General features: G+C 37.9%; 1 protein-coding gene across 3 annotated transcripts in view; it reads right to left on the minus strand.

The window, feature by feature from the left end:
• Positions 1-776: 776 nt before the first annotated feature.
• The window catches only part of pfkfb4a (6-phosphofructo-2-kinase/fructose-2,6-biphosphatase 4a), a 29,457-nt gene continuing 11,218 nt past the window's right edge, over positions 777-19,015 (minus strand). For 2 of the 3 annotated variants that reach the window (XM_062044677.1, XM_062044687.1), the window contains exons 6-14: positions 18,153-18,209; positions 17,299-17,420; positions 16,958-17,165; positions 16,695-16,841; positions 16,513-16,617; positions 13,168-13,297; positions 10,910-10,972; positions 10,770-10,834; positions 6,442-6,972 (exon numbers count right to left, since the gene is read on the minus strand). In XM_062044677.1, coding sequence (XP_061900661.1) covers positions 6,913-6,972; positions 10,770-10,834; positions 10,910-10,972; positions 13,168-13,297; positions 16,513-16,617; positions 16,695-16,841; positions 16,958-17,165; positions 17,299-17,420; positions 18,153-18,209 — 957 coding nt within the window. In that variant the 3' untranslated portion in view covers positions 6,442-6,912. Of the gene's footprint in view, positions 852-6,441; positions 6,973-10,769; positions 10,835-10,909; positions 10,973-13,167; positions 13,298-16,512; positions 16,618-16,694; positions 16,842-16,957; positions 17,166-17,298; positions 17,421-18,152; positions 18,210-19,015 lie in introns of those variants that run through there. The other variant, XM_062044696.1, reaches the window with a different exon arrangement.

The raw sequence follows: 19,015 nt of genomic DNA on the forward strand, positions 1-19,015 counted from the left end.
TAGGAAAAAAACATATGTGTGTGTGTGTGTGCATGCTCGTCACTCCCGCTGCATGCTGGGTAGTGTAGTTGTTATTTTCCCTAGCTCATAACATCACATCTTTCCCCCTATAAAGAAAGATTTTAACTCATTAAAGTGTATTTCTTTTTTTAGCTTTAACTTTTCATTTTTTAGCATTGTAACCACATTTGCAAACAACTTTTCTCTTCATAGAATTTTCTTTCAATAAAGAAATAAAGTGCAAAAATGTCAAAGCATCATAACAAACAGTTATGTTCCAATAGCAGCAGAAGTGCACTTTTTGGAGAGCTGTATTATTTGCAGTTTTGTGCCCAAGGGACTGATTTTATTTAACACTATATTATTATTTATACACCTATAGTGATCACAGAGACAGCTTGTTTTTGTGTTACTGTATATATCTGTTTTTCTGAAAAATCCCACTTAATATACTTTGGGTAACAACAGTCAATATTTATTTTTTATTTTTTAGGGGGGTAACAGTCAATATTTATTTATTTATTAGATTTTATTTTTTTCTTATATAATAAAAGTGAGCTTTTGTTAAACCAAATATTGTGTGTTTTTTCCCATATACAACAACTTATCTGGACTCGATAAGAAAATCGATAAGGAATCGGTTCGATAAGAGGATTCGATAATAGGCTCGAATTCGATAATTTCTTATCAAACATCATCTCTAATGGTGTCACATGACTTGACTGTGCGTCACATGGCTGCCAACACAAGGTGCCCGCCAGGAGGACAGGTTGGGGGTGTCACTGAGGGGGTCAGAGGTGAGCAGGCACGGTCTGCAGGGCGTCTTGGCTTGTTCGATGGATGTTGACCTTCTAGAAAGAGCAACACATGAGTGTCAGAGCTCTCCTCTCCATGGTCATGTGACAGGAAGATCACAACTTCTCTCAAGCAGGAGTTTGATGATACCATTTCTTTTGTTGGTCTTTCATGAACTTTACGCTACAAACAATGACACACTGGGAAATTCATGGTTCAGGTGTAAAATACTAAACTACCAAAGTATGCTAAACTACTAAAGTACGCTAAACTACCAAAGTAGATAGATAGATAGATAGATAGATAGATAGATAGATAGATAGATAGATCAATAAAGTACTATATATCTATCTATCTACTTTGGTAGTTTAGCCCCCCTAAACTACCAAAGTATGCTAAACTACCAAAGTAGATAGATAGATCAATAAAGTACTATCTATCTATCTATCTACTTTGGTAGTTTAGCGTACTTTGGTAGTTTAGCATACTTTGGTAGTTTAGCATACTTTGGTAGTTTAGCATTTTAACATACTTTGGTAATTTAGCATACTTTGGTAGTTTAGTAGTTTAGCGTACTTTGGTAGTTTAGCATACTTTGGCAGTTTAGTAATTTAGCATGCTTTGGTAGTTTAATAGTTTGGCATACTTTGGTAGTTTAGTAATTTAGCATACTTTGGTAGTTTAGTGGTTTAGCATACTTTGGCAGTTTAGTATTTTAACATACTTTGGTAGTTTAGCATACTTTGGCAGTTTAGTAATTTAGCATGCTTTGGTAGTTTAATAGTTTGGCATACTTTGGTAGTTTAGTAATTTAGCATAATTTGGTAGTTTAGTGGTTTAGCATACTTTGGCAGTTTAGTATTTTAACATACTTTGGTAGTTTAGCATACTTTGGTGGTTTAGCATACTTTGGTAGTTTAGTGTACTTTGGTGGTTTAGCATACTTTGGTAGTTTAGTAGTTTAGTAGTTTAGCGTACGTTGGTAGTTTAGCATACTTTGGTAGTTTAGTAATTTAGCATACTTTGGTAGTTTAGCATACTTTGGTAGTTTAGTAATTTAGCATACTTTGGTAGTTTAATGGTTTAGGATACTTTGGTAGTTTAGTATTTTAACATACTTTGGTAGTTTAGCATACTTTGGTAGTTTAGCGTACTTTGGTAGTTTAGCATACTTTGGTAGTTTAGCGTACTTTGGTAGTTTAGTATACTTTGACAGTTTAGTATGTTTACATACTTTGGTAGTTTAGCATACTTTGGTAGTTTAGTGGTTTAGCGTACTTTGGTAGTTTAGCATACTTTGGTAGTTTAGTAATTTAGCATACTTTGGTAGTTTAGCAATTTAGCATACTTTGGCAGTTTAGTGGTTTAGCATACTTTGGTAGTTTAGTATTTCAACATACTTTGGTAGTTTAGCGTACTTTGGTAGTTTAGTAATTTAGCATACTTTGGTAGTTTAGCATACTTTGGTAGTTTAGTAATTTAGCATGCTTTGGTAGTTTAGTGGTTTAGCATATTTGGTAGTTTAGTATACTTTGGTAGTTTAGTAGTTTAACATACTTTAGTAGTTTAGTATACTTTGGTAGTTTAGCATACTTTGGTAGTTTAGTAGTTTAGCATACTTTGGTAGTTTATTTTGGTAGCTCTTTCAACCATGTGCATAAAATATATTTTTCAAAAGACTTAAAATAATTCACAAAACTGTGAACTCTCTCTCATGGAGGACCAATTGTGAAGGCAAAATGTGTCATGCAATTATTTTGATAGCTTTTTCAACCATGTGCTCAAGATATTTTTCAAAAGACTTTAAATAATCCACAAACTGAACAGTGAACTTTCTGTGGTGGACTGCCAAATGTGAAGGCAACATACTTTGGTAGTTTAGCATACTTTGGTAGTTTAGTAATTTAGCATACTTTGGTAGTTTAGTAGTTTAACATACTTTGGTAGTTTAGTAATTTAGCATGCTTTGGTAGTTTAGTGGTTTAGCATACTTTGGTAGTTTAGTGGTTTAGCATACTTTGGTAGTTTAGCATACTTTAGTAGTTTAGCATGCTTTAGTAGTTTAGCATACTTTGGTAGTTTAGTAGTTTAGCATACTTTGGTAGTTTTTTTTGGTAGCTCTTTCAACCATGTGCATGAAATATTTTTCAAAAGACTTAAAATAATCCACAAAACAGTGAAGTCTCTCATGGAGGACCAATTGTGAAGGCAAAATGTGTCATGCAATTATTTTGATAGCTTTTTCAGCCACGTGCTTAAGATATTTTTTCAAAAGACTTAAAACAATCCACAAAATAGTGAACGCTCGCTCATTGGTAAAGTTTAGCATACTTGGGAGTTTAGCATACTTTGGTAGTTTAGTAGTTTAGCACACTTTGGTAGTTTAGTATACTTTGGTAGTTTAGCATACTTTGGTAGTTTATTTTGGTAGCTCTTTCAACCATGTGCATAAAATATTTTTCAAAAGACTTAAAATAATCCACAAAACAGTGAACTCTCTCTCATGGAGGACCAATTATGAAGGCAAAATGTGTCATACAATTATTTTTATAGCTTTTTCAGCCACATGCTTAAGATATTTGTTCAAAAGACTTGAAACAATCCACAAAATAGTGAACTCTTTCTCATGGAGGACCAATTGTGAAGGCAAAATGTGTCATGCAATTATTTTGATAGCTTTTTCAGCCACGTGCTTAAGATATTTGTTCAAAAGACTTAAAACAATCCACAAAATAGTGAACGCTCTCTCATTGGTAAAGTTTAGCATACTTTGGTAGTTTAGTAGTTTAGCATTCTTTGGTAGTTTAGTAGTTTAGCATACTTTGGTAGTTTAGCATACTTTGGTAGTTTAGCATACTTTGGTAGTTTATTTTGGTAGCTCTTTCAACCATGTGCATAAAATATTTTTCAAAAGACTTAAAATAATCCACAAAACAGTGAACTCTCTCTCTTTTTCAGCCACGTGCTTAAGATATTTTTTCAAAAGACTTAAAATAATCCACAAAATAGTGAACGCTCTCTCATTGGTAAAGTTTAGCATACTTTGGTAGTTTAGCATACTTTGGTAGTTTAGTAGTTTAGCATACTTTGGTAGTTTAGCATACTTTGGTAGTTTATTTTGGTAGCTCTTTCAACCATGTGCATAAAATATTTTTCAAAAGACTTAAAATAATTCACAAAACAGTGAACTCTCTCATGGAGGACCAATTGTGAAGGGAAAATGTGTCATGCAATTATTTTGATAGCTTTTTCAGCCACGTGCTTAAGATATTTTTTCAAAAGACTTAAAATAATCCACAAAATAGTGAACGCTCTCTCATTGGTGACTAAATGTAAAGGGGAAAACGTGTCATGCAATTATTTTGATAGCTTTTTCAACCATGTGCTTAAGATATTTTTCAAAAGACTTAAAATAATCCACAAAATGAACATTGAACTTTCTGTGGTGGACGGCCAAATGTGAAGGCAAAATGTATCATGCAATTATTTTGATAGCTCTTTCAACCATGTGCTTAAGATATTTTTCAAAATACTTAAAATAATCCACAAAATAGTGAACTCTCTCTCATGGACGACCAAACGTAAAGGCAAAATGTGTCATGCAATTATTTTGGTAGCTCTTTCAGCCAATTGCTTAAGATGTTTTCTTTAAATACTTAAAATAATCCACAAAATAGTGAACGCTCTCTCATGGACGACCAAACGTAAAGGCAAAATGTGTTATGCAATTATTTTGATAACTCTTTCAGCCATGTGCGTAAGATATTTTTTAAAAGACTTAAAATAATCCACCAAACAGTGAACTCTCTAGTAGACGACCAAACGTGAAGGCAAAATGTGTCATGCAATTATTTTGATAGCTATTTCAGCCATGTGCTTAAGATATTTTTCAAAATACTTAAAGTAATCCACAAAATGAACAGTGAACTCTCTAGTAGATGACCAAACGTGAAGGCAAAATGTGTCATGCAATTATTTTGATAGCTATTTCAGCCATGTGCATAAGATATTTTTCAAAATACTTAAAGTAATCCACAAAATGAACAGTGAACGCTCTCTCTCATGGACGACCAAACGTGAAGGCAAAATGTGTCATGCAATTATTTTGATAGCTCTTTCAGCCATGTGTTTAAGATGTTTTAAAAGACTTAAAATAATCCACAAAATAGCTCTTTCAGCCATGTGCTTAAGATTTTTTAAAAGACTTAAAATAATCCACAAAACCGTGAACTCTCTAGTAGATGACCAAACGTTAAGGCAAAATGTGTCATACAATTATTTTGATAGCTCTTTCAGCCATGTGCTTAAGATATTTTTCAAAAGACTTAAAATAATCCACAAAATAAACAGTAAACTCTCTAGTAGATGACCAAATGTGAACGCAAAATGTATCATGCAATTATTTGGATAGCTCTTTCAGCCATGTGCTTAAGATATTTTTCTAAATACTTAAAATAATCCACAAAAAAAACAGTGAATGCTCTCTCATTGACAACCAAATGTAAAGGGAAAATGTGTCATACAATTATTTTGATAGCTCTTTCAGCCATGTGCTTAAGAGACTTAAAATAATCCACAAAATGAACAATGAACTCACTCTAGTGGACGACCAAATGTGAATGCAAAATGTATCATGCAATTATTTTGGTAGCGCTTTCAACCATGTGCTTAAGATATTTTTCAAAATACTTAAAATAATCCACAAAATAGTGAACTCTCTCTCATGGACGACCAAACCTGAAGGCAAAATGTGTCATGCAATTATTTTGATAGCTCCTTCAGCCATGTGCTTAAGATATTTTTTTAAAGACTTAAAATAATCCACCAAACAGTGAACTCTCTAGTAGATGACCAAACGTAAAGGCAAAATGTATCATGCAATTATTTTGATAGCTCTTTCAACCATGTGCTTAAGATATTTTTCAAAATACTTAAAATAATCCACAAAATAGTGAACTCTCTCTCATGGACGACCAAACGTAAAGGCAAAATGTGTCATGCAATTATTTTGATAGCTCTTTCAGCCATGTGCTTAAGATATTTTTTAAAAGACTTAAAATAATCCACCAAACAGTGAACTCTCTAGTAGATGACCAAACGTGAAGGCAAAATGTGTCATGCAATTATATTGATAGGTCTTTCAGCCATGTGCTTAAGAATTTTTTTTAAAGACTTAAAATAATCCACAAAATGAACAGTGAACTCTCTAGTAGATCACCAAACGGGATTGGAAAATGTGTCATGCAATTATTTTGATAGCTCTTCCATGTGCATAAGATATTTTTCATAAGACTTAAAATAATCCACAAAATGAACAGTGAACTCTCTCTAGTTGATGATCAATCATGAAGGGAAAAAGTGTCGTATTTGCGATTCCTCTTCCTGACAGTAATTGATGACTGCCAACTCAAATCAAAAGTAATCCACAGAGTCAGAAAAGTGCCAAGGATTAAGTGTTGTATCATGATACAAAAGCTGTGGTGGACCAGGCAGACATGGACTGTGCCCAAGTGGTGGAAGCATGCAGCAGGATCATAAAATGTGGTAGAAGGCAAAGTAATACTTGAGATAGTCCACAAGAACAAAGTAGAATGTGGAGTGACGTGCACAAAATGACTTTGACCAGAGTGTGCTTAAAAACAAGTGGCGGGTTAAAGTCAAGTTTATTTAGAAACAGTCAACAGAAATATTCCTTCATCGTGGGCGTAAAAGACAGCTGACAACATTTAGTAGCAAACAACACAATAGTAGCAGAGGGGGAACATTTGAAGGCAAACAAAAGTTGTGCAATGTAGCAAAACTAAAGTGTCGTAGCTCCTACACTATTAAGTGGCTTGATGAGAACAAACTACACACAAAAACGTCATTACTCGCAGTACTACAGTATTTATACCATTGCTTCACATTTGGCTGTTCGGCTTCCGGTCAAAAACAAAAAAAAATAAACCTTCACCATTTATTCTCCAAAAATGGGAGAAGATATTATTGAAAACAATGAAAAATGAACTGGATTCCAGTCAGCATCATGACGTGTGAGAGAGGAGTGCAATGAGAGGAAAGGTGTGCGTCAGGAGGGTTACAGAGTGTGCAATGAGAGGAGGCTTACAGAGTGAGGCCTCATTGGTGGGCTGGCACTGTTAGCAAAGCCTCCTCGGACATCCGAGACACCTCTACGTTCTGTTCCGTGACGACAAAGCAGAGGGGGAGGGGTCACAACAAGGTGGGAAACTCACCAGATATTTGCCTGGCAAACAATAATATATAACTCTTACTAGGTAGGAATGTCGTTAAATCAGCGTCAAGTCAAATCAATTATAATTACCCTATTTTCCAACGCTTTGAACCAAGCGTCTTATAAAATGGTGCAACTAATTTATGGATTTTTCTCGTTTTGTATTCAGCAAATCATTTTCATGTCACACCCAGACGCTGAAATTTTTTTTTGTGCTATGGCGCCATCTTTTGGACATGTTTTCTCACTGCGGGTTGGAAATGTAACGTACTTCTTGTACCGAGGTATAACCGTCCACAGCGGTCCTGCTCAAAAGGGTTATAATGGATTCCGATTTATATAGCGCTTTTCTTGACACTCAAAAAGCGCTTCACAGAGAACATCATTCATTCACTCCACATTCACACCTGGTGGTGGTAAGCTACATTTGTAGCCACAGCCTCCGGCCACCACCTATCATTCATTCACCAGTTTGAGCGGCACTGGGGGCAAAGGGTGAAGTGTCCCGCCCAAAGACACAACGGCAGTGATTTGGATGGCAAGAGGCGGGAGAGCGAACCCGCACGAACCTCTACCCACCACGCCGTGTCGCCCCTAAATTCATGTGTTGTGGCAGTTGCGGATTTCACCAATGCGGCGGTGTGAGGAAACACTCTAAATGGCAAACTGCCGACATGAGAATGCTGAACCTGAAGAGCTTAAAGTTTATTGGCTTTGTAAAAACAGACAAATTCTACGTTCAGGTTCTTCATTCATCACTACGAACAACGTGCCCTAAATTAATGTGTTGTGGCAGTTGCGGATTTCACCAATGCGGCGGGTTTGAGGAAACACTCTAAATGGCAAACTGCCGACATGAGAATGCTCAACCGGAAGAGCTTAAAGTTTATTGGCTTTGTAAAAACACAGACAAATTCTACGTTCGGGTTCTTCATTCATCACTCTGAACAACGTGCCCTAAATTAATGTGTTGTGGCAGTTGCGGATTTCACCAATGCGGCGGTTTGAGGAAACACTCTAAATGGCAAACTGCCGACGTGAGAATGCTCAACCAGAAGAGCTTAAAGTTTATTGGCTTTGTAAAAACACAGACAAATTCTACGTTCGGGTTCTTCATTCATCACTCCGAACAACGTGCCCTAAATTAATGTGTTGTGGCAGTTGCGGATTTCACCAATGCGGCGGGTTTGAGGAAACACTCTAAATGGCGAACTGCCGACATGAGAATGCTGAACCGGAAGAGCTTAAAGTTTATTGGCTTTGTAAAAACAGACAAATTCTAAGTTCAGGTTCTTCGTTCATCACTACGAACAACGTTTGTAAGTTTGACAAAGTAACTCAAACAATTTGTGGTTACGAAACCATCACGTGTGATGCGTGTAGGAGTGTTTTCAAGCATATAATAATAATAATAATAATAGATTTTATTTGTAAAAAGCACTTTACATTGAGCAAACAACCTCAAAGTGCTACAGTGCTACAGTGTATTAAAAATAATAATAATAATAATAAAAATATAATAAAAATAAAAACTAGAACAGCCTAATAGCTATAACTAGTATGCATATATCTATAAAAAGGCTTTTTATTTTATTTATTTTTTTAAAGAAGGGGTTTTAAGCCTTTTTTAAAAGCATCCACAGTCTGCGGTGCCCTCAGGTGGTCAGGGAGAGCGTTCCACAGACTGGGAGCGGCAGCCAAGTCTCCCATAGTTCGTAGCTTTGTCCTCGGAGGTTGGAGGAGGTTAGCCTGTTTGGAGCGGAGGTGTCATTTCGATGTGCTGTTTTAATGTAATCAAGCCAGCTTTGTTAGCTTTAGCGAATGAGCTAACGCGTTTACAAGTGCCTGTTAGCATTAATAACTTACGATGGCATTCTGTTTGTATTGTTGTATTGTAAATTCACTAAAACGTCGCCGTGGAGTTATTGAGTCTGTTTAGCTGATTGGAGAGCAGCTTGTGGGTCCATGACCATGACTTCTGTTTTGTTTACTCAGCCGTTTTACTGCTGTGTTACAGACACCGTTTGGAAACAATTAAAGTATGTAAATAAACATTTATAAAATATATATGTATTTAGTCAGCCACCCATTGACAATCAATGGGTGGCTGACTAAATACTTTTTTGCCCCACTGTATATATATATATATATATATATATATATATATATATATATATATATATATATATATATATATATATATATATATATATATATATATATATATATATATATATATACAAGCCCCATTTTTACCTCTTGCTGGAAAGTTTTTACAATCTAGATATTTCAACCGTTTTTGAGCGGTCCACCTTCAAAACTCTTTTCTTAGTTGGAACAAAAAATGCTCTTATTTTTTTTCCAACAAATTCCCCCTTTCCCGAAATTTCAGGAATTCCGAAATACTCATTCTCCATTTAAACTTATTACTATGTCAACATTCTTCAACCGATTCCAAAAATTCCAACACCGACCCATTCATATCATCTAGAACAATTGTACTTCTATCAATGTTTTCAAACATTCACGGTATTACCAAATTTCCAGAAAATTCCCATTCAAATAGTTGGATGTATTCATAGTTTTACAATACCCAAAATTCTCAAAATTTTGCGCCGTTTTTAAACCGGATTCCGACCTATCAAAACCCTTCCAATATATCCAATGCAAAATATGTTTCCCCTTTTCTCAAAATTCAGTGTTCCTGGAATTTCCTACCCATTGAAAATGAATGGGCCATTCGGGGCGGTATAGCTCGGTTGGTAGACGTGGACGTGTCAGCAACTTGAGGGTTCCAGGTTCGAGCCCCGCTTCCGCCGTTGTGTCCTTGGGCAAGACACTTTACCCACCTGCTCCCAGTGCCACCCACACTGGTTTAAATGTAATTTAGATATTGGGTTTCACTATGTAAAAGCGCTTTTGAGTCACTAGAGAAAAGCGCTATATAAATATAATTCAATTCAATATGATCCGATGTGTCTATTAGGTAGCTATTTAAAATGGGTTATACTTGTGTAGCGCTTTTTCTACCTTCAAGGTACCGTATTTTCCGCACTATAAGGCGCACCTAAAAACCTCCAATTTTCTCAAAAGCTGACAGTGCGCCTTATAATCCGGTGCGCCTTATATATGGACCAATATTGAGCCACAACGGGTCTCGCAACCCCAGCCTCTACTGTAGCGTCTATTCTATGCGCCTTATAATGCGGTGCGCCTTATATATGAACAAAGTTTTAAAATAGGCCATTCATTGAAGGTGCGCATTATAATCTGGTGCGCCTTATAGTGCGGAAAATACGGTACTCAAAGCGCTTTGACACTATTTCCACATTCACACACACACACTGATGGCGGGAGTTGCCATACAAGGCCCTAACCACGACCCATCAGGAGCAAGGGTCTTGTCTTGCTCAAGGACACAACGGGCGTGACGAGGTTGGTAGAAGGAGGGGATTGAACCAGGAACCCTCAGGTTGCTGGCACAGCCACACTCCCAACCAGCGCCACGCCGTCCCCCAAAATGGTCATTTGTCGAGCCTATTTCCAAAACCAAATGGGGTGCATGTAATTTATCGTAATACTTGAACTTGTGCAAGTTATTTGTGTGTTTGCTCAAGTGTGAAGCGGGTGTGAGGTTGGCTTTGGTACAAAAGCACGTCTACTATAAGACAAATTGAATATTGCGCCATGATGTTCGGAGCCTGAGGCCACTGGACGCGAGGATGGATGTGAAAATACGCACCTCGGGCTTCTTTCTGTGCGTGTTGACAGCGTCCACATTGAGGCTGATGGACTCCACCTTACATCCTGGGGACACAAGGTTGGCCGGGTGAGAGGAATGCTTGTTGTCAGGGTTCATGGGCAGAGATGAGCGCTTCCTACCGTAAGCTACGGGAGTCAGCTTGAGGACCGTGTGCAGCGGGCACATCAGGTAGGGCAGCTCTTCTGATGAACAATCACATCATATTGTCAAGTCTCTAACTAGTTCAGTCAGTCAATAGTGCAGCTACGCATGCTGCTTTTTTTCTCCCGTACATTATATTAAAATATAAGTGTTTGCCTGCTATAATTGCATTTTTTACTTCCGTCTTTTTTGTTTACATTTGGCGTGTTTGCCTTGCTCAAACACATTAGGGGACTGTCTGTGTAGCTTTTTGTTTTGGCGACAACTAGTGGTAAGATTAACGCTGAAAGATGCGGACACGTTTGTTACTAGCGACTTACTAATACAATTCAGCCTTAGAGACTTATACCTATGAGTATTATGCAACTATAATTATTTTATATTGACAACTGTGTTTTAGACTGCAATATCGCTTAATTACGGACATTTATTACGTATGACCATCTTATGTGCTACTATGTGCTTAGCTGTTGTGTAGCTGCTAGCAGTAACTAGTAGCCTTAGGGGTGTAACGGTACACAAAAATTTCGGTTCGGTACGTACCTCGGTTTAGAGGTCACGGTTCGGTTCATTTTCGGTACAGTAAGAAAACAACAAAATATAAATTTTTGGGTTATTTATTTACCAAATTTGCTAAATCTTCCACCAAAAATATTTTTCTTAGTGGAATATTTGATGTGAAGTAATCGGAACCTTGGATAGGTCAATAATTCATAATAACATTGATTTGGATTCAATATTGTTTTGAGCATTGACAGTTTGAAAGAAAAAAAAACAGCTTTGTTTTATTAGTCAACATTGCAACTTTTTCTAAATTACATTTAACCTTTAAGCTTTTTTATTTCACTTTTGTTATATTTTTGTTTATTTTAATAGTATTTTTAGAATGTGCCGTGGGCCTTTAAAACATTAGCTGTGGGCCGCAAATGGCTTCCGGGGCACACTTTTGACATCCATGCTATAGATAATAAAAAAATAAATGTGATAAATCTATGGATAAAAAGCAGAGCCTGGCGACGCATGCACGTTTATCATAACTCTCTCACTCTCTCTGTCTCTGCCCCTCCCTCACCAATGCTGCTGCGCGCACAATTTGTTTTGTTTTTAACCCCTTCTTAACCTTGAACGTACATTGAAAATACACACAACCCTAACTCAAAATGCCGGACATTTGAGGTATTTAAGAAACTCCGCCCTGACAGCTCCGCAAAAGAGGACATGTCCGGTGAAAAGAGGACGTATGGTCAGTCTATCGTAGCCAGTTAGCTGCTAGCATGCCCTGTGTTGTGCCTCGGTGTGCATTGTTTACACAACGTGCGTTACGCTACTTAATATGTCCGTGTGGAAACTCGTTCGGTACACCGCCGAACCGAATCGACACCCCTATACCAAAACGGTTCAATACAAATACACATACCGTTACACCCCTAATTAGCCTATAGCCTATCATGTTTACCTTTAGTAAGCAACTTCACTAAAATACAAGACCAACCTTGTGTGCTTTTAGATAACAAGTTGTTAGAATAATTATGTAAATGTTAGAATAATTATGTATAAATTATCACACAACTCTTATGCTTAAAGGCCGTTGCCATAGTTATTATCAATTGTGCTGAAGTTGTACTTTTCTATCTGTGCAAAGGGACAACTTGCAATCCAAGATTGCGAGTCGTCTCGTATCAGCGTTTGTGTCCAGACTCGGCCTGCTGACTGCCAAGGGCGAACATCGAGTGCCTTGACGCAGACAAAGCAGGGACGGGGCGATGTCACGTGTGTCAGCACATTTCCATTTCACGAGTAATCATATATTGTGTCTAACTGGGGCTGCTGAAATTACCCCCCTTCCTTCAGAAGCAGCCTCAGTGATGTAACCAGGGACCTCCCAAATAAATAGAGGAGCACGTGGGACTGTACCTTAGAGCGTAGGTTGGAACTGTAACTAAGTGTACAGCCCAATTACGTCTCTTCTCATTGAGCAAAATTTAACTCTGTCTCTGCATGATTCTTGTCTGTTTAATATATGTCATTAGTGTTTGAACCTGACACAAGTATCATACTTCAATATTATTATTTCTAATGACACAAATCAAAAAGCTTTATTTTACCCGACAACACACAAAACACTGAGTTTAGCCTCACGGCCAATTATGCAAAATACACGATGACGCCATTTAGTTTGCTCCGTGCAACACCACAGATACATTTCGGTCCTTGGGAAAACCCTGCAGAGACTCACCTGCTGTTTTGTCCAGGAAGTAGGCAAGCAGGCAGCGCATGACGGCCTGGTGACAGATGACCAGAACGTTCTCCTGCCTCTCCAGCTCCATGATGACCGGCTCCAAGCGCTGCACCAGATCCTCATAGGACTGAGTCAGGAGGAGAAAAGCACTTTTAGAGCACAAATGGAACCAGATTTCAGATAATAAAACCATGCTCATGTTCTGTTTGAATGGCGCCGCTGGAAAATAAGTAATTTGTACTCTTTGTAGTATCCTACTGCAGTGGTGTTCCTAATATTTTGTTTACAGTTGCACATTACACCACTACTGCATGCTACAAGCACAATAATAAACATTGTTTCATGAATACCTCTCAGTTTAGTATGTATGCGTATCCTTTTAAGGGCAAATATATTGTTATACACATCTCATATTGGATCTCATGAGATTGTGCAGGTGTGCCTAATGTTGTGGCCACTAAATGCATGCATGCCATCATTTCAAATCAAATCAACTTTATTTATAAAGCACATTTAAAATTTACCACAGGGGTAGCCAAAGTGCTGTCCAATGGGCAGGTTAAAAGATAATACGAGTACCGAGCAAACACAACACAACACAAACAGAACACGATAAAAAATTAATAAATGAAATAAAATAAATAAAACGTAAAAACAGGTTCACAGCAGGTGTATTATGGGACGCCATTGCAGGATGGATATCACTCAGTGTTAAAAGCCATGGAATAAAAGTATGTTTTTAAGAGATCTAAAAACAGGAAGAGAGGAGGCTTGTCTAACACTCAGAGGTAGGTCGTTCCAGAGCTTGGGAGCAGCAGCGGCGAAAGCTCTGTCACCTCTAAGCTTCAGCCTTGTGTCAGGGACCGTCAGTAGCAGCTGATCGGCTGATCTTAGGGATCGGGTGGGGCAGTAAGACTGAAGGAGGTCGGAGAGATATGTTGGCGCGAGGTTGTTTAGACATTTAAAAACAAATAAAAGGAGTTTAAAGTTGATTCGGTATATATTTCAATGCTAATGCTGGTTTTAAAAAATGAACAAGATTCCCCCAAAGGCATTCATGTAATCACATATGTCTACACTAGCATTCACGTAAGAAACTGGATGAACCACACCAACCAGAACCAAATGTGTCTGGGAGGCCGCCCAAGTGCAAGTGGCTTGTGGCCATGCAGTAATATCTTGACTGTGTGTGTGTGTGTGTGTGTGTGTGTGTGTGTGTGTGTGTGTGTGTGTGTGTGTGTGTGTGTGTGTGTGTGTGTGTGTGTGTGTGTGTGTGTGTGTGTCATTGCCTCTGATTATTATTTTTATAGATGCCACAATTCAGAATGTTCCAAGTAGAGATTGACCAATTATCGGTGCGGATATTTGGCATTTTGACATACCGTATATTGTTTGTTTTTTTACCAGTATGTGTCCTTTTATTTTTATTTTTTATAAACATCGGAACGAGAGATGTCCGATAATATCGGACCGCCGATATTATCGGCCGATAAATGCTTTGAAATGTAATATCGGACACTATCGGTATCGGTTTCAAAAAGTCAAATTTATGACTTTTTAAAACGCCGCTGTGTACACGGACGTAGGGAGAAGTACAGAGCGCCAATAAACCTTAAAGGCACTGCCTTTGTGTGCCGGCCCAATCACATAATATCTATGGCTTTTCACACACACAAGTGAATGCAATGCATACTTAGTCAACAGCCATACAGGCCACACTGAGGGTAGACGTGTAAACAACTTTAACACTGTTACAAATATGCGCCACACTGTGAACCCACACCAAACAAGAATGACAAACACATTTTGGGAGAACATCCGCACCGTAACACAACATAAACACAACAGAACAAATACCCAGAACCCCTTGCAGCACTAACTCTTCCGGGACGCTACAATAAACACCCCCCCCGCTATTTCAGTGAATGTTTGTATTGTTTTCAAAGTGTACAAAGTGCTATACAGTACTGTATATCAAACAAACAAGGGGTGATGGATCAACTTTCTATTTATAACAGAACTGTGCTGTATGCGCTGAACCACCAACACACGCACACACACAGAAGCAGAGCAGAAATCGCAATAACCCTTAAAGGGGAACTGACGTTTTTTTTTATTTTGCCAATCGTTCACAATCATTATGAAAGACATAACAGATGGATTTTTTAAATGTATTAAATAAATGTAAATAAAAGTCAATGCCAATAGGAGCTCCATAAAATCCGACAAATACCCATTCAAAAAGCGCCATCAATACTCCATTTACATTTCGTGACTTGAATATTAACCAAGTATTAGTGATATTGTTATTATAAGTGCTAACACAGACAAACTATTTATAGCAGCACCATGATCACTTCTGTGTGTCCCTATGTTTACATCTTCGAGTGGTCTGCTGCTTTTTTGCTTCTTTCCTCCTTGTAAGTTTATTGTAGATCATAAATCATACATCTCACCAGAAAAGTAGATGGGGCAGGATATAATACGACAAGTTGGGACACTTTGACAGCAATAGAGGACCTGGGACTGGCAAGAAAGACACAAAAAGTCGTTCTTTCCCCGCTCCCCCACCCTGTTTCTTCGCAAGGATAATAGGACATTCTCCATCTAAATGGGAATATATGAACATCCGAGCAGTCGGCATCCTAATGACAGCAGATATTGTACAGTAAGTGATGTTTTATCTTGTTTGTTGGCTCTCATGAAGTCTGCAGTGAGCAGAAATCCATGAAAAAGGAAAAAAAATAAAGCAAACATTGTGATGCGTTTTTTAAATTAATGTGCCACATATGCTTACAATAGTCAAACTACGTAAATATTAAATGTTATTATAGATGGGCCCGTTACTACATTACATATATACTTACATCATGTATATAAAACCCTAATGGAGGTGTTTGGATGTTTTCATAGGCAGAATTGAACAGCTACGATAGGCTCCATTGTAAGCAGACTTTTGATCGCATTTATTTAATATTTAGAATGCAAAAATAATTAACATCCATTGTCATGTCTTTCATAATGATTGTGAACGAAAGGCAAAATTCCCAAAAAAGTTAAGCTCCCTTTAAACTTTAACAACCATATTGCTACAATAAAAACATGTAGTAGAGTAAAATCCACCCACATTAACAAGGAGCTGAGTAAAAAATGCAGCTGACAGGGAGAGAGAATTCATGTTTGAATAAATTTTAGTGCCAATAAATATCTGCTAATTGTCTAATAATTGGTATCAACCCTGAAAAAAAACATTTGGTCGATATCTAGTTTTAAGCTTTGACAGTGTTTATATGATTTGAACAATATTAAGAATGTTACCAACTTTCTACTACATCCACTGACCTCTCCTTTAGGGTAGCGGTAGCGGTACTTGTCCTGATCCCTCAGCGCAAACTCCAGAGGGTAGTGATCCTGGATCTCCTCGTACATCATCTCCTCACATACGCCCTAAAAGTAGCATCAAACACACTGAGGCTACAATTCAAAACACAAGACGGAGAGCAATGAAAAAGCTCAGCACTCACGGCGTCGATCTCGTTCAGGACCTTCCACTGTTCATAAGGCACACTGAGACCCTCGGCTGTCTGGATGGTCCTCTTCATCTGACTGGTCCACACCTTCAGGTCACTGATGCCTTGGGCTTGAATGAATTGGCTCAGCTTCTTGGAGAACTGTCAAAAGGTGAAGACACTCAACTGACACGTGGGTGGAGGAGGAAGATCTGCTTTGACTTTCATCTATGCAGATAAGACTTTGCTTCTTATCCTTCGGGTCATGTCAGCCGCACCTCTTTGCCACTTGGCGTAAGGCCAGAGTCTCCTCCAATCCGACCTTTGACATTGAGCTCACTCTCCCCATGGCGGCACAGGTAGATGGAGCGAGGCGTGATGTGGATGTTCATGAGATAATAGACGATCCGACTCTGGATGTGGTCCAACACCCTGTTGACCATGTAGCGCTGACCCACATCCATGATCTTGATGTAGGAGAGATCCCTAAAAGTAGGACCAGAGACCTCAAATCTACATGCATGAGTGCCTGTATGATTTAAATACTTCTAATTTAGCAACGATTGTGTTGATGTCTTCCTACATTCATTATCATTTCAAATGTTTAGCTCCACCGCACCTGTCCAAAACCTCACACAGGGTCTCGTAGGAGTTCTCGTAACACTTGATCCTCTTCATGAAATCCTCCACTGCCTCCTCTGTGTTGCAGTTGGTGTAGTCGGGGCTGCCCAGCTTCACTTGCTAGACAGAAACAACAATGCGCTGAAGACAACTGACAAAAGTTATTCAGTCCTAACATGTCCTTGGTAAGTGCAGGCCGTGTTCAGAAATGTACTATTAAAAAGAAATTAATTATAGTTCATCGTTACCGTACTAAAAAGTTATTGAATAACTAACGAAATTATTCTTTAATAAATGTAATTAATAACTAGGGGAAATAAATAATGTGTTACTTAAAAAATGTAAATATCTGGCATATGCAGTTGAGATGTTTCATGAGAGCAGAGTGTTTGTGCGCCTTTAAAAGGTAGTCCCAGCAGGATTTTAGCTCTTAGCTTCTTAGCGGCAGTTTTCCAGCAGTGATCTTTTCACAGGATTGTGTTACCCTCTTGTTAATTAGGAGATTGAATGTACTTTGATGGCTTTCATAAATTTTTGTCCACAAATGGGGTATTGTAAGATGGCACGCTTGTCACTTCAATCAATGTTGTTCATTATCCCCTCATAGTAGTGTATCATGTTTGCTGTGTGATGTTGCCTCCTTCTATGTGGCATCAAGTTCATTTTAGCGCAGTGCTGGTTGTTACTTTTAATTGGTAAAAAAGGTATTTCCTGCACTTCTGACACTGTCATTTGGACATACAACCACATCAAAACTAGCATGCCGTGTAACATCAAATGTATCGGTTGTAACATGCATAAAAGTAATTAATTAGATTAGTGTTATACAACGCGGTCATTAAGGACACTGACCACAATGTTCTCCTGGATGACATCTGGGTCTTCACACACAGATTCCACAAAGAACACCTAAAAGAAGACAAGAAAATCAAAATATGATGCTTAATATTTGTTATTATTGCCAAATACTTCTAACACTGTAAAAGGTAGTAAATGACAGATCTGCAGCGTGCTATATTTTTTAGTGAGCATATAGGGTGGTGGCTGGTGGGAGTCCATTGATTGGTCAAATGATCAACTATGTGTCGGAATTGAACTGCCATATTCTGTGATAAAATGCATCACTATTGAGGTGGTGATTCTCTGGATATCTTTTTAATGCACACACACACCTGATTTAATGTACATTACCTTAGTGTGGTCCTGTGTGGAAGTAGACTAGAATAGTGTGTACGGTACATGATGTTCTGATTGTGACACATAAGCACATGTCCTACTTTTTGCAGAGCAGGGGTTTTCGGTATATAAACAGGAGCCATAATTACTGTGGAAAAACTTCCACTTCTGTAAAAATGTATGTGCTTAGAGCACTTCTCAAGCAAATGTTTACTGTATCGCTACGATACATTGCACAAACAATACATCACAAGTAGTTTTGGCGCTACCTGTTCACTCCTGCCTATTGACCTATAATCAGGCATATGGTCTGCCAAAGAATAATACAGGCAGTATTAGACATATTGCATGTTTGGTTAAGGAGTTATGCTTGAATACATTTTTTGTATTGCTTTTTTCGCATTATCTCAGGATTCTAAGAACATTACTGTCATATTGAGTAAAAAATTAATTTTTTGGTTTGCAAACCTTACAAAAGCACATGTTTCTAGTAATACTCACAAAGATACATTAAGACAGACATTATTAGACATATTGCA

This window comes from Entelurus aequoreus, linkage group LG01, assembly GCF_033978785.1.
Source record: "Entelurus aequoreus isolate RoL-2023_Sb linkage group LG01, RoL_Eaeq_v1.1, whole genome shotgun sequence".
NCBI lineage: Eukaryota > Metazoa > Chordata > Actinopteri > Syngnathiformes > Syngnathidae > Entelurus > Entelurus aequoreus.